Source organism: Cupressus sempervirens, chromosome 6 (assembly GCF_028749045.1).
Source record: "Cupressus sempervirens isolate cs-2001-9-10 chromosome 6, ASM2874904v1, whole genome shotgun sequence".
Taxonomy (NCBI): domain Eukaryota; kingdom Viridiplantae; phylum Streptophyta; class Pinopsida; order Cupressales; family Cupressaceae; genus Cupressus; species Cupressus sempervirens.
Genome location: NC_143123.1, coordinates 698,603,181 through 698,618,633, shown reverse-complemented (window position 1 = coordinate 698,618,633; position 15,453 = coordinate 698,603,181). Strand labels below are relative to the sequence as shown.

Genomic DNA, 15,453 nt, shown 5'->3' with positions numbered 1-15,453 from the left:
CTAAACACATAGGAGAAGGGAAATTTGATATCAAATACAATATAGGTGTGTAAATCCTAATGAGCCTTTGATAAGCTTAATAAAGTGTGTGAAACTATTGATGACATGAGGTATTGAAATTTCGTTAGGCAATGATTCTCTTTCTATGCTTTTTCTTTTCTTTTTGCAATTTGTGGGCCATCCTTTCTAGGTAGATCAATGTGACTTGGGATCTTTGACAAGATTAGGTATTATATTGGAAGTGGCCTTTATAGATTTTGACCAAGGAGAAAACAGTGATATTGTAACTTCATATTTGATCTATTTGAAATACTATAATTTTTTTGTATTGGTGAATGATATATTAAATAAATCCCCTCAATCAATATTTTAAAGTAATCTAATAATTATCCTTATGAATGCTTTGAGAATATTTATTAATAATATGTGAGGTTCATTAGGGTTTACAAATCTATTCTTGTGTTACTCATAATTACATTTTTCATGTGCTTCTCTTTCCTTATTTCTGCATTTTTTTTCTGAATACCTTTATTGTTGAGTTGTTTGTTTTTGTCCTATTTAAATTGTACACCGAGTCATTATCTTATAGATGGAAAGATGACTTTATTTATTTTATTAAAATAAATAAGAAGTCTACGTGTGTTACTTGACAAAGGATTATAAATGATGTTAACTGTTATTTGAATTAAATATATGTTTTGGATAAAGCTATTTTTAATCTAATGATAAAATTATATGAAATTATTATTTATAAATAATAATATGACTTATTCTAATGGAAAAAAAGTATTTAATAATCACTTTAATATTTTAGTAAATAATCAATTTAGTATTTTCAAAATATTTTTTTATTATATTTATCTTTTATTAATATAATAATAAATGTTAAATAATTTTTGAAGAAATATACTTAAAGTATCTAATAATGATTTTTTCTTTATGTTAAGTTGTATTTAGGTAAGAATTAGTTTTATTTACTCAAATGTAATAGCTAAAAGTTCTAGTAAATAAATAGAATTTAAATAATTGACAAAAATCTATATAAACTAAGAGTGTTTATTATGCCAAGGTCTATATTTTTTTAGATATCATTAATTAATATTCTATCAAATTGATACTTATTTTTTAGTGGATATTATGTATATTTTTTCAGTATTAATTTTAATTTTTGGTAATTATTGAACTTAACATTGATAAAAAGATTTTAAAAAAATAAATGTGATAAATATTTTTGATTGGCTATTATTTTTTATAAAAGAGTTATAAATAATGATGAAAAAATATATAAAAAGTACAAACTAGAATATTAAATACAAAAGAAGTCACTTATTTCAAATGTAACAATATTAAATAACTTATTTTTCCTTCTTAAAATTGATTTTTGAGATAAAATTAGTAAAATAATTTATTTTTTAATTAGTTAAAAATATTATAAACATTTAAATAAATTGAAATGATTATTTATTAAAAAATAATAATTTACAATGAATTATTTAAGATATATATTTTTTAAAATATCAATCATAAAATAGTCAACTTACATTACATTTTAATTTTTTTACTATTATAAAATTTTTATATATATTTACATTTGAAAATTAAATATTAATTAAATGAGAAAATGTCTTTTTGTAATTATAATTTTTTATGAGTAAAATTTATGAATTATATGGTCCAATATTGATTATGAAAAGTTAAAATATTATTAAAAGTAAAAATAAAAATCAAAATAATAAAAATATATTTTAAATAGTCAATATTATAAAACTAATTAAATTCACCTAGTAAACGAAGAACATTAGTAATGACAATTAGATTGAACAATGATCCTAATAATTAAATACTTGAAGATTATTTTGTGATTGGGATTATGTTGGTTTTTGACTCACTTTGTGTCTTTAGTCTAGAATATTCACTATAAAAGATATTAATAGTTCATTTCTCTCTTTCAAACTATTCCCAAGAAACCAACAATTCTCAAAGTTCTCATGACTTTAGTAGTACAATAATCATAAGCTACCTAACTAAATGTTGGCTTCCATTCTTCCTACACTTCCAACATCTACTCTCAAGCACCCAATGGTTCTTGTGGTTCTAGAATGTTACAAGCCCAACAACAATAATTAGAACAAACCAAGATAAAAATACTCTTTCAACACACACTAAAGTTACTTGACCATTTTCTCATTGCTAATTTGTAAGCACAAATCTAATAGAAGGAAAAGTTCTAAAACCATATGTAAGTTTTTCTTTAAAATTTATATGTAATATGCTCTACAAACTGAGGTAGCTAAATTGTTTTCCACAAATGCAACTATAAATATAATAAAACTACTCAAAAATATCTTGGTTATATATGTAATATAATAAACTAATAGATTGTTACTCTCTTTCAAAAACTATTCCCAAACAACCAACAATCCTCATGGTTCCTATAACATTATGAGTACAACAATGATAAGCTACACTACTAAATAATGGACCTTACATTATAAGCATTAATGTAGTACTTGTACGAGATCTTTCATATTCACAATTAAATTCTTTGCTTCAAATTTTTTGTGTAAGAAATCTGTAACTTGATTAATTCATAAAAGTTTGTTACCAAAAATTCTCATTATTGACCTTGCTAATCCTAGTTGACAACAACAAGTATTTTATATTTTAGTGCCTTTGTATCATATATGTATGTGGCATCACAAAAGTAATACAAATAATTTTATATATCATTTTTATGGAGTTGAGAGTATTTCAATAGTTGATTTGGACATTACTTTATAACTATACTACTAGTCCAAGTTCCAAGGGTCTAATGATTGCTTAAAGTGCTTCTCTAACAGGTGTTCAATTGTTATTGTATTTGCCATAGCAATATACTATTGCAATCACTTCTATTTAACAAGTGATTAATCTTTTTCCTTCCAACCAATTAGGTTTAAATATTTTAATTTTGAATTTTGATTTTTTATTTTTCTAAGGTATATATGTGATATTTTTAGTTTTTAAACGAATAAAACTATTTTACTTGCAATTGATCGGCTTAGATATTTGGGTCTTATAGGAGAAAATTTACAGGAAGTATCCCTATTCTAAGGCTATATTTTTGGATGCACAAATATATAAACATATGAAGGTGTGTGTGTGTGTGTGTGTGTGTGTGTGTGTGTGTGTGTGTATACTTTAAATAAAATAAAATAAAATATTAATACACTAAGATACAACTATTCTTTATTTTTAATATACAACTGTGCTATAAATATATTATTTAATAATATACAAATTTGAAATAGTTTTTTTTAAAAAAAAGTAAAATGAAATTATTTTTGATGATAACCATTTTATTCTACTTAATTAAACCATTATGTCTTACAAAAAATACAAGCAACTACATCGCACTTGTTTCATAAATAATCTGCAAAACTAATTATATTAAACAAGTAGTTAACTAAATAAATTTGTAGTCTTTCACAGATGGTTTACATATAGTGCTTCTAAATTTATATTTCTAAAATTATACATCAAGAGTTTTCCTCTACAAATAGTTTGACTTGTTGATGTTCATTTTATTATTGAAACTTAAAGACCACTTTAAAAATTATTAAACCACCCCAACTTAAATTTAAGTCCAAGACAAATAGTAAGTCAGGATCGACAAATTAGGTAAACACACATTCCTGTATGAGGGCTCCCAACTGCCACCTTCTTTTGTGTTATTTTTTAAATGTGCTAATTTTGTCTCCCAAAACAGAAGAAACTAAAACATGATTAAAACTACCATGGCATGTTGGAAACTAAAGATTCGAACATTTAGAAGAGTGTTATGTCTAAACAAGGCTATGTAAAACTTTAAATATACTTATCTACATTATTTTTTTTTAATATTATATCTAATTTACAACTTTATAAGTACCAAATATATTAAAATTTAATATCCATGAAATTACTAAATATACTATCATTCACACAATAAAAAATGAAATAAAAGTTTAAAGAAGAAAAGGGCAACAGGCATGTGCTTGATCAAACTGAACTATTATAAAATCTACAAAAAACTCTTAGTTAAATAATTTCTCTTGAGATGACGGTTCACCTTTGTCAATATTTAAAAGATGATTCTAAAAGCATGACAAGAACACAGAGCATACAAAATAGTTGATAAAGATGATGTTTATGATGTATATTTTGTTGATAAATAAGTGACAAACAATCGTAGAAGAGTAGATAATAAAATTGAGATTCTATATGGCAAAGGGGTGGCCTATTGTTGGAGTTGAAAGAAAAAAATTATAGGGTCTGAGAATGATCAGAAGGAAAGTTGCATTGTTCAAAGACACACAAATACGGAATTCGTAGCTCCTCAATCAGTGCATTCATTTGTTATTTCATCAAAAATAAAAAATAGAATGGGACTACTCATGGTCAGCCTAACTCTCACCCTTGGCATCATGGGAGGGCACTTTTTTCTTCTACTTATATATTTCCAATTTAGGGAACAATTTTTTCATGAACTATTTTATTTTACATATCTAGTCGTCAACAAACGATTTCACATTTAGATAGAACCTTGCACAAGATTCTTGGTCTACTTTGTCCTGTTAAAACCATCAGGGGCTAATGTATTCTTATATAATTAGAATTTTTTTCTTGGATTAATCTTAGAAGATCAAGTCACTATTACAACCAAGGCCATCTCCACCCTATTGCCAACTCCCGTAAGTCACCTTAGAACTTTTTGTAAACTATTAAGACACCAACATAATAAATGTTGACAATATGATAGTCATCAAGCAGGACTTTCAAGAACCACCATTTCCTTGCTCTGTTGTCGTCACCTTTTTTTGTTGCCTCCAAAACATTTTTGTTGCTAAGTCAAAGTTTAGTGTGTTATGTTTAAGACTAGTTTACCTATTGTACACTGAAATACCATGACTAATTTTAATTTCAATGGAATTATTTGCTTGTTTCAAACTTCTTGTCAAGGTCTACCACTCTTTTGAAATAAATCTCATTAAATATTTTACCTCATTTTTTTCAAATATGCTAGTAGGTATATGCCATATTCAACAAGAGCTTTGTAGAGCTAGAGTCCCACCTAATGAATAAATAGATTGTGAAATTTCTCAAGTGTTCAAGTAATATTTTAATCAAAATTAAGCTTCTCATAATTGAAAATAATTAAATTTTTGATAAAATAATAAGATAAAAAAAAAAGTGAGTAAGTTCTTTTTTTTTTCAAAGTCAATAGAAAATTAATACATATTCTTTATAAAATGAAGACACTATGAAGGATGCAAATATTCAATAAATAAAGAAACCAATTAAATTACTTGGAGTTCGTAACTAAAAATGCCTATAAAATTTTGCCCACATAAGCATCTTCCAAAGATTTAGGCAGATCAAAGTGGTATCATGTAACATGCGGTTGGATGCCTAAGAGTTGAAACAAAAGAATGAATGTCAAGATTTCCACTTACATCAAATGTTTATACACAAAAGTATATAATGTTAACAAGGAATAGAGGCACATAAACCTTTTGGATTGGGTCTAGTCATGCCATACAAAATGATATAGTTAAATCCCAATAGTATCACACTATAGTATTTAAAATGAAATACATAGAAATAGAAATAATTAAAAATAAAAATAAAAAATAAAAACAAATAAAAAATAGTAGAAATAAATAAATAAATGTGACTTTTCTATAAATGACTATAAATTTATCCCTCCACATGCCCAATGGTAAACAAACAAATTTAGAAAATAGAGTAAATCTATTTTACCCTCTATCCCACATATAGGGTACTCTTAAAGGTTTACCACATATAATGCTAATCACAAGGTCAAAGGAAAATTCTCAAAAAATAGACTTTCTGCAATACCCGATTATCCATCTACTACTACTTTGATCAATTAAATTTGCATTCGAGCTGAAAAGAATGTAAAAAAATGTGTGTACAAAATCTATTCAAAGATTCAAAGGGAGATATAGTGAATCTAACATGGTGGAGATTGGGGACTTAATTTTTAGATGTAAAGTCCTCATTGTCATGCAATTGAACTTAGCCAATTTCCTAAAGATATCAGATTTTTGATTCTTAAAGACATTTTATTGCTACACTATTCAAAATGTGGATGATGCCATGCTTGAAGGATTAAAGACTATGTGGCCACAGCTTCAAAATTTGGCAGGTCATATTTATTTTAAGTTGAGAAACTTGAATATGCGCTCTTCCAATCTCATGCACCTAAACATAGGCTATCTGAGCCATAATGACAGAAACAAGCCTCACGGATGTTGAGCAATACACTAGGCTTAAATTACTACATGAAATTTCAAAAGGAGAATTAGTTAATAAAATTGGTCTTCAAAATTATAATCGAGGCAATGGTCTTGAACATATATTATGTTTGATGTAGGAGATGATTCTGAATGAGATTTGAGTACAACAGATGAAATTGTTAAATTTGAAAAATGGTGCAAGCCCATATTGGGGCAGACAACACTAAAAAAGAATTGAATTTCTTTCATTTTCTTTTCAAAGATTGGTCCATTGAGTGTAGCAATTTTTGTTTTTCCAGAAGACTATCCTAATAACATGCATAGTAAATTGCTAGATTAGGAAAATGAGTTTTCAAAATCAAGATTGTTCACTGCCATAAGAAAATAGTCAATGCAGGGGAGAACAAATTTTTAATTTTGTGGAAAAAACCTGTAGTCAGTGATGAAAATAGTAGTGGGAAAACTAGAAGCCTTGGAATGTGCAGATAGATCGATAAATTGAATTTAGCAAAAACTTCATTCATGATTGAAATATATATATAGGAAAAACTAGAAGTCAAAAGCAATTATACATCATATATTGTACACCATTTTTTAATCACTAAAGGATGGAACAAAAATTGAATTACTAAAGATCTCAAATAAATTTAGATAAGTTTTGCAAAAGATCCATGCTTAGACTGTCATATACCTGAAAAAATCACATTATAGAATAAAAAATCTGCAACAATTTAACACAGTTTTTTTCTTTTCTCTTGAAACACAATTTAAATAATATATTTAAATACATAAAAAAATTAACATCTCACTTAATTGAAAAGTAAAATTAAGTTTGATAGATTTGTGTTGATAACTAGTAAAATGGACCTCACTTTATTTAAATGATATTTATTCCCAACAACATCTCTAGTGCCTCCATCCATAGTATTCTCTGCAATCATACAACAAACAACAAATGAGGAATGAAATAAAATCAAATAAGTAAGTCTAAATTTAATATATAAGAGCATCTGATGTGAAAATTTAATATGAACAAAGGTGTTCAAACTGTAGGCTTTCAACCATCTTCTGTTGCAACACCTTCATAGTCCAATAATGGAAGTGTTTAAAGATTATATTTTTTCATTGCACAATATACCATAGAAAGCATCCTAGAAATGGGAATTGACTTGATAAGCAACAAAATCAGCACTAAAAATGAATCCCAGTGGAAAATCTTGTGGCAAATTTCTTATGTTGAATGTGAAGCTAACCCAAGAAAAGTTAATGTTCCTGAGTCCATAATTGCAATTCTCATCAAACGAGGCCCCCTAACCTCTAAAGATTTTTTCTATTTACATGCACATGCAACACAAGATAGGTTACACCATGAGATGCCATCATATGGAAGATATTTCCTTTGAAAATTGCCACTTGTCTATTGAACAATTTGTAAAATGGCACTTGCTCAACTTCTCTAATTTTCGGTTGAATTTATTTTTAAAATCTAAAATTTCACTTAATAGAGAAATTAACTTAAACCATAAGATTAATGAACATTTTTTTCCCTTTCCACAGTTTTCGAAACATGAACTATTAGTTAAAAAGAGACTGAAAACTATAGTCTCCGCCTACATATGCAGGACTAATAAGCATTATGATTGCTCAAGATGTCACGGAACATGCCAGGCTTAATGTGAAATAGTTAAAATCACATGCCTAGACTCTTCCTCTATTAATAATTCATTGCCCTTTCGAAGCCTATTGCTCATATGACCGACTTTGGCCCTTTCAAAGACTCTTGCACATATGACCAACTTTTCATATGTTTCCCGTTCCAAATGTCTTCGCATATTAATTCCCCTGGATGACTCTGCCACTCTTTCTCCTCTCTCTATCATGGCCAACGTTTGACATATGAGCAGAGTTGCTTCTCTCAAGTCTTTGTTACGCAACACTACCAAATAAATTTCCATGCGTTTGGAAGAACACTATACTTTTCACCCTCAGCTTAATTTTGTGAATGGCTGTCATATCCCCAAAAAACTATTTTATTTTATTTTAAACCCTGCGTTATGCAAGCACTCCAACCTCTTTAAAATGAATTTTCACATCTCGCATCTGGGAAATTGGAAACTTTGAGTTGGGAGTGAGGTTTCTCTTTCTGGGGTGTTTCCGGCTGAGCATAATTTCCTTTCTACTTGAGCGCTAGACAGTAAATTATATTGGGAGTGATGGACGAAACCAATAAAAAGTTCTGCATCTGTGTATTTATAGTGTGTATCCAACTGAAAACTTACGGCGCTGCAGTCAAAGGTGGACACTCTCTCGGGCGAATCGATGACTAGAAATCAGACTATAATTTCGAGAAATGGCACATCTGAATTGGGATTTTTCAGCCCAGATGGTACGAGTTACTGGTATATTGGCATCTGGAATGCCAATATAACAGAGAATACGATTGTTTGGGTGGCCAACAGAGAGGCTCCTGCGAGAGAAAGTCCTGGCGTTTTGAAGCTTTCAGGAGGAGGTGATCTTGGACTGTTTGACGCAATGGGTGCATCTCTTTGGTCTGCCAATGTGACCAAAAGGCTGTTTTACTAGATTCTGGTAATTTTGTGATGTTCAGTGATGCCAACAAATCTGAAGCTGTTTGGCAGAGTTTTGACTATCTCGTCGACACCTTGTTGCCAGGGATAAGCTTCGGTCGGCAGCAAAAGCTCGTCTATTGGAAAAGCCCAGTAGATCCTGCTCCTGGGATTTTCTCTTGTCAATCAGACCCATCTGGAACCAAAAAAACGGAGAAATATGGAACTTGGGACGGCAAGTCTTTCAATGAAATCCCATGGATGATAAACCAAGTCTACTTCTACAATGTCGGCGTTGAAAGCACTCACTCTGGCTGTTATGTCAAGTATACATTGAATGGTACCAAGAATATGCTCTCACGTTTCGTCCTAACAAAGTCTGGAGGAATGCAAGCATATGATCTGCTTGATGATGGTAAATGGAATATGTTCTGGTCTCGACCAGCAGAACCCTGTTCCATATATAGTCTCTGCGGCGCCTACGGAATCTGCATCTCCAACAATCTTCAGTTCTGCAGCTGCGTACAAGGCTTCGCCCCAAAAGACACTCGCGCTTGGGATTCGCGAGAGTCGTGATCGAGTGGCTGTGTTCGACAGAGCCCATTAAACTGCCATGCCAAAAATGGAAGCACCTACGGATTACGAGATCCGAGCAACAGTTTGGCTGCTGCTGAATCCGCATCGTCACACCGTGCAACGATGAAGAAAGATTTCCAGAAAGCCTGCCTCCTCAACTGCTCTTGCAATGCGTTTGCTTTCAGTCCGCCTTCAGGGCCCTGCCAAATCTAGTCAGGCGATATTTTGAACTTGCGTACCTCTCTTCCATCAAAAACTAATGCAAATATTTTTATTCGAGTAGCTGCCTCTGTAGACGCTACGATCGATGGAGAGTCATGCAGATTCCTCGATTTCTCTTCTAACAATGTTTAGCTACATTGAGTTGAAGATTGCAACTAGGAATTTCAGGACAAAGCTGGGGAGCGGAGGATTTGGCACGGTGTACAAAGGACGTCTGGTAGACTGTACACTTGTGGCGGTAAAGAAGATGAACAGTGTACAGAGACAAGATGAGAAGCAATTCCGAGCAGAAATCAGCTCTCTATAACTAATTTATCATTCTTAGTCAGGCTCCGAGGCTTTTATGCAGAAGGCAAGAGAAGGTATTTGATTTATGATTTCATGTGTAATGGCTCTCTTAGTTCCTTACTCTTCTCAAATAAATCTAAAGGTAAACATAAGGTACTCGACTGGAAGACTCGATTTGAGATCGCGTTAGGCATAGCAAGAGGATTACTTTATCTCCATGAAGAATGCAGAGATTGTATCATTCACTGCGATGTTAAGCCCGAAAATATTCTTCTCGACAATAATTTTTCAACTAGAAGTTGGCAGATTTTGGACTGGCAAAGCTTGTGGGTAGAGATTTCAGCCGTGTTCTCACTACAACAAGAGGAACGAGAGGATACTTGGCTCCAGAGTGGATCTCTGGTCTTCCCATTACTCCCAAGGTTGATGCGTACAGTTTTGGTATGATGCTTTTGGAAACCATTTCTGGACGAAGAAATTTGGATTTAAGCATTCAAGACTCAACTAAGTATTACTTTCCCTCATGGGCTGCCTCCCAAATTTTCAACGGCAACACAATTAATATTGTGAAGGCAGGAACTGCAGAGGAAAATGATAGTGAAGAGGTGAGAAGAACAATTATTGCGGGGTTGTTATGCATTGAAAAGTATGAGGGAGTGAGGCCGAACATAAGGCAAGTGGTGCTAATGCTGGAAGGGAAGTTGCAGCCACAAATTTCACAAATTCATTACTATGCGCTTATGGACAATCCAATAGACCAAAGAAACACTAGTAGCAGTGGCGATATATGATGTAAATAGATTTCAATAGTTGTGAAAGACACGAAAATTAGACTTGCAGTGTTTTATGCACATGGATTGTGGCTGCCTCTTGGTATCAACATGGAAAATGCTTTACCTTCCCAATTCTATTGTATAGTTTAGATTTTTGAAGATCTGAAAGATTAATCATTGACTATTTTTAAGCCAATAGGCTTATTTCTATTGGGCTTGTTTCTTAATGTTGTGACATTCTAGTGTTGTCGGAAATCATAAAATAGAATGCGGTCATTAACAGCAATCTGTAGAAAGGTCCAAAAGACATAATCAAATTTAGGATTTCTAAATCGGCTTAAATATTGTATGTCATGCAAAGATTAGTTTTAAAGCTCTTCTTGTCCAATAAGACCATGTACGGAGCTCCTTCCTCCAAATCTTCACAATACCATTTTCCAAATTATAATTGAATAATGCAAGAAATTAGTGAAACATGTAAGGTATCACAATGAAAACTCTCAAGGGAATTCGCTCTCCTTTCCTTTGCCAAATTTCTTAATGTTTGTTTTGTTATATTATTAGTCCCAGCAACTAAAGTTATTAATGCTCTATTTCTCATTAGTTCTGCTTAGGTAATTGTGCACGTTCTTCAGTCTTCATTTTAACCTATAGTTGGCATGAAAAATTTCATTATACGCAATTTAGAGCATTTTAATATCTCTTTTTTCATTGGGCATGTTGCTTTTTCTCGGTGGTCTTTTTGTTTTTTAGCCTAAAAAATTGAACAAAAATAGAGTTAGGATAACTAGCAGGGACAAGAGATGTGTCTTTCTCTAGAAATTTTATGTGTCTTGTTAAATGAGCTTCATGTGACTCACTCAAATAATAGGCTGCTATAGATGAGGCTATTACAGATGGCTAATATCTTTCAGCATGCAACATTTTATCTTTGTTCATCCATATCTGGTGAAACTTGTCAAATTGAACTGTAAAGACAAGAAGAAATTTATACCTGGCAAAAAATATTTCTACAATTTTTCACTGGACTAACCAGACATTAAGATGGCTTTTCTGCAACAATACTAGTTAGGGTTGAGGAATTTCATGTGTTCATTAGACAATCACCAGTTTTATCTAATCCGATATGTAAATTATTACTCGCTAAACTGGTTTCTCTATGACTTGTTTGTCGTATCTTAAATTGTGTTATTTTAATATGGAGATTCAGATCTTTATTTCTTTTCTGCAAAATTTACTTGGTGTGGATTAGCGAAGCTTGTATTAAAGGATTCTTTGCATTTGGTGAGATATTTTAAAGATTGATGACAACTGAGACTTTTTTCCTTGCACAAATTCATGTTTCTAGAGAATTTCTGTTGATTTTTTTTTTTCATATGCAACTTCATATAATTTTTAATTTTATTTTTGGTTATGTTGAGTATTTGATGGAACCATTTTTGCTGAATTTTGACTTCACGCTTAGTTAATTTTCTATGGGTTAGTGATTTGTTATTGAATTTTCTTTTTCTACCTAAAATTTCATTGATGTTAAAGTTTTTTTTATATTGACCTCTATATCAAGTACTTTTGGAATGTTTTGAATGAGTTTAATCCACGGGTAGTTTTAATGAAACTTTAGTTGATTTTGGAACTATTTTTAAAAGTCAATGTTTGAATTGACTGAAGAAACTTTGAGCAATTTGTAAGATGAAAAGGAATCACTAAAATTGTTGCATGGGAGAATGGCTATGAAAAAGTGAAAAAAGTGTCATAATTGAATTTAAGCAATGTAAAATTTAGAAATGTGCATGTTTACCTTATAGATTTCATTAGGAAGTTGACAATACCAATTATTCTCCAAACATCTGTGAAATGGCCCCAATTGAATAGTTACATAAAACTTGTGAAAATTGTATTCAGCTACCTTTGCTACAAATTCCAAATGTATAGATGACATATATATCAATATTATTCTTTCTTGGTTTCCATTCACATCCAATCTCAATTCATGTTATATTAAGACCAAACTTCAAACTTGGAGGGCTTTGCAAGTTGACATGTGCTCCCAAAAGGATAGCTTTGCAGGCAGGGTTGTATAGAGGACTGTTTGCTATTTTGTTGGGCTCTATTGTTCTATACTGCTCATCATCCCTAATTCTATTTTTTCTTTCCAGATATTTGTAAAACTAGAAACGTCGAACAAATGGGTTGCCATTACTTTTTGGCACAAAGTTTGGATTGTAAAAGCCATCAAAAATTTGATTTGGCCTCATTGCCCTTGTTTTCTATTTGGATCTTTTGATTCATGCCTAGTCAATTGTATAATCTATAATTAGTTGATTGGAGAGAGAGAACAACATAATTTTTTTTGGGCATGATTATTTGCGAGTTGTCCAAACATAGGTAATTTTTCTCTGTTTAGAAGGTGGAGATCAACATATTTTTTTATATATGATTATTTGTGAGTTGTCCAAATAGAGATAACTTTTCTTTGTTTAGAAGGTGGGGATTAATGTTTTTGACTTGCTATTACACATTTATTGTTGCATTGGGACTTGAAAAAATTGCTAAACAAGCCCATTTATACCATAGACTGAGATAAATTCCTATTAAATCAAATTTCTAGATTTCAATTATTTTTTATCAGCTTTCAATTTTCCTAGTAGTATTTTTAATTTTATATTGAGAAAATTTGATGAAAAATAGAAAGATGAACTCTTTCTTAAAAGTGGGTGTGTCATGTTCAAGGAACGTTAGGGTTTTTGTTGACAGTTTAAAAGATAAGATAGAATTTTTAGCATTTTCTGATGTTACTAGTAGGTTATTTATATATTATATTTTATTAAAGGGCTTGACTAGACACTTGGAAATGTTAAAACAATACTAGTGCCTCACATGTGCTTTCAAATTTGGCATGCATTTTTGATAGAGTTAGCCACATAAGTGTGTTTCTGACATGTCAGATAGACAGTAGCTTGTAGGATACAATAATATACTTAGTAGGATGGGTATTTTCTTCAACATATCGCATAGATAATATCTTGTCTATGTTCCCACATTTTACTTACATGTCTAGCATGGTAATTTCAATGATAATATGGCAATGCCCTACAACAATTTAATGGATAATATCTAGGTGCTAGGACACATATAATTTTTTTTTCCTTTATCTTGACACCTTTCTCCTCACAATTTTTGGTCCCAGAGGTAACTGCTCTTTCTAAGAGGGTTGCATTTCTTGAATATGAGTTGTCTTATTACAAATAACTTAAATCTCATTTTAATCCTATTAAAGAACTCTAAAAATTGTATTTTATCTATTTATCTCTGTTATGTTGCTAATATTTAGTTGTGAAGCTTTTCTTAGGAAAAAAGTCGGTGAAATTTGATTCTTACAAGAACAATTAGCAAGAATTCATCAGCTTTATGTTAGCAATCTTAGCAATGATCATTTTCGATAATAATTAAAATATAAGTTTGATAAACTTTTTTGATCTATATCTATAAAGGCTTATACAATTTAATATTTTTATATAGATTTTTAAAGAAAATTTATAGGAAAACAAATGGAATGTCATTGCTTAAAATAGTAAATATTTTTAAATAAAGAATAGATTTTTTGCAAAAAGAGGGGTAAAAATTTATTAAGACAGAAAGGAATACAACAAGGAGATCTCAACAAGGAGCTCCATCCTGAGCAACAAGATTATCAAATTCTTGCACCATCTCAAAGGATAGTTGCCCCCTATCCCTAATATTCCAACCCGGATCATGACTAGAAGCCAATTTGGCTAAACAATTAGTAGTTCTATTCCATTCACGAGGAATATACATGAACCTAATGAACTGAAAAGAGGAAGAGAAGAAAAGAATCTGCTTAACAACAGTGGCCAAGTGCCAACTAATATCTTGAAGCTTTTGCGAAGAAAGTATGTTCACCACCACCTGGGAATCAGACTCACAAATAATCTTACTCCATCCCCGCAAGCAACACTGTTCCACAGCATATAAAATAGCCTGAGCTTCCATGAGATTGTTAGTATAATCACCCTTATGAACTGAGAAGAAATATTTAACATCCCCAGAACTACAACAAGCCACTCCGCCAATACCAGCCGGACCAGGATTCCCACGAGAAGAACCATCAGTGTTAATTTTCAGAACTCCACAGGGAGGAGGAGTCCAGTGCCCATCTCGGTTAACCTGACCGTTCCTCTGATGGTGAAGCTGCCTAGACATAGAAGGAAACCTATGAGCTGCAACCCCATCCTGCAGATTAAAATTGAGGCGATTACAGATAGCAAGATCAACTGGATCCATACCCCCATCAAGCTCACACTTCACAAGAATAGTTTCCTAAAGAGAATGTGATATTTTCCACCAAAGATGCAAAACACCAAGCCGAACATCTTGGAATATGCGACGATTCCTCTCCAACTAGATATTCCAAAGCATGAAAGATGGGCCAGCAATCCAAGCAACATGGAGAGAAGAAGACTTGGAGGGAGCACTACCCAAGCAGGCCCAAAACTTAGGCAAAGAGGAAGCATGCCGACAAGAGCAACCCCAAGTGCTCCACCAAAGGTGCCATATCTGAGTAGAATAGGAGCAATGGAAGAACAGATGGGAGACAGACTCCTCTCCATTACCACACAAAACACAATAAGAGGGGCCTTGAAATCCACGTTTACAAAGATTATCCTAGGTAAGACAACGGTTGTGAGCCACTAGCCACATGAAAAAATTGCACTTTTACCAAGATAC

The 15,453-nt window shown here is 31.6% G+C and overlaps 2 protein-coding genes across 2 annotated transcripts; both read left to right on the top strand.

The window, feature by feature from the left end:
* Positions 1-8,600: 8,600 nt before the first annotated feature.
* LOC149554127 (G-type lectin S-receptor-like serine/threonine-protein kinase At2g19130) lies at positions 8,601-9,637 on the top strand. The gene is made up of 3 exons (XM_089790422.1): positions 8,601-8,830; positions 8,890-9,370; positions 9,446-9,637. Exons 1-3 carry the CDS (start codon positions 8,601-8,603, stop codon positions 9,635-9,637), a joined length of 903 nt encoding a protein of 300 aa, XP_089646548.1.
* Positions 9,638-9,731: 94 nt separating this feature from the next.
* On the top strand, positions 9,732-10,725 carry LOC149554126 (G-type lectin S-receptor-like serine/threonine-protein kinase SD2-2). Its single transcript, XM_089790421.1, has 3 exons — positions 9,732-9,870; positions 9,976-10,008; positions 10,241-10,725. The coding sequence occupies exons 1-3, from the start codon at positions 9,732-9,734 to the stop codon at positions 10,723-10,725; spliced, it is 657 nt and encodes a 218-aa protein (XP_089646547.1).
* The last annotated feature ends 4,728 nt before the right edge of the window (positions 10,726-15,453 follow it).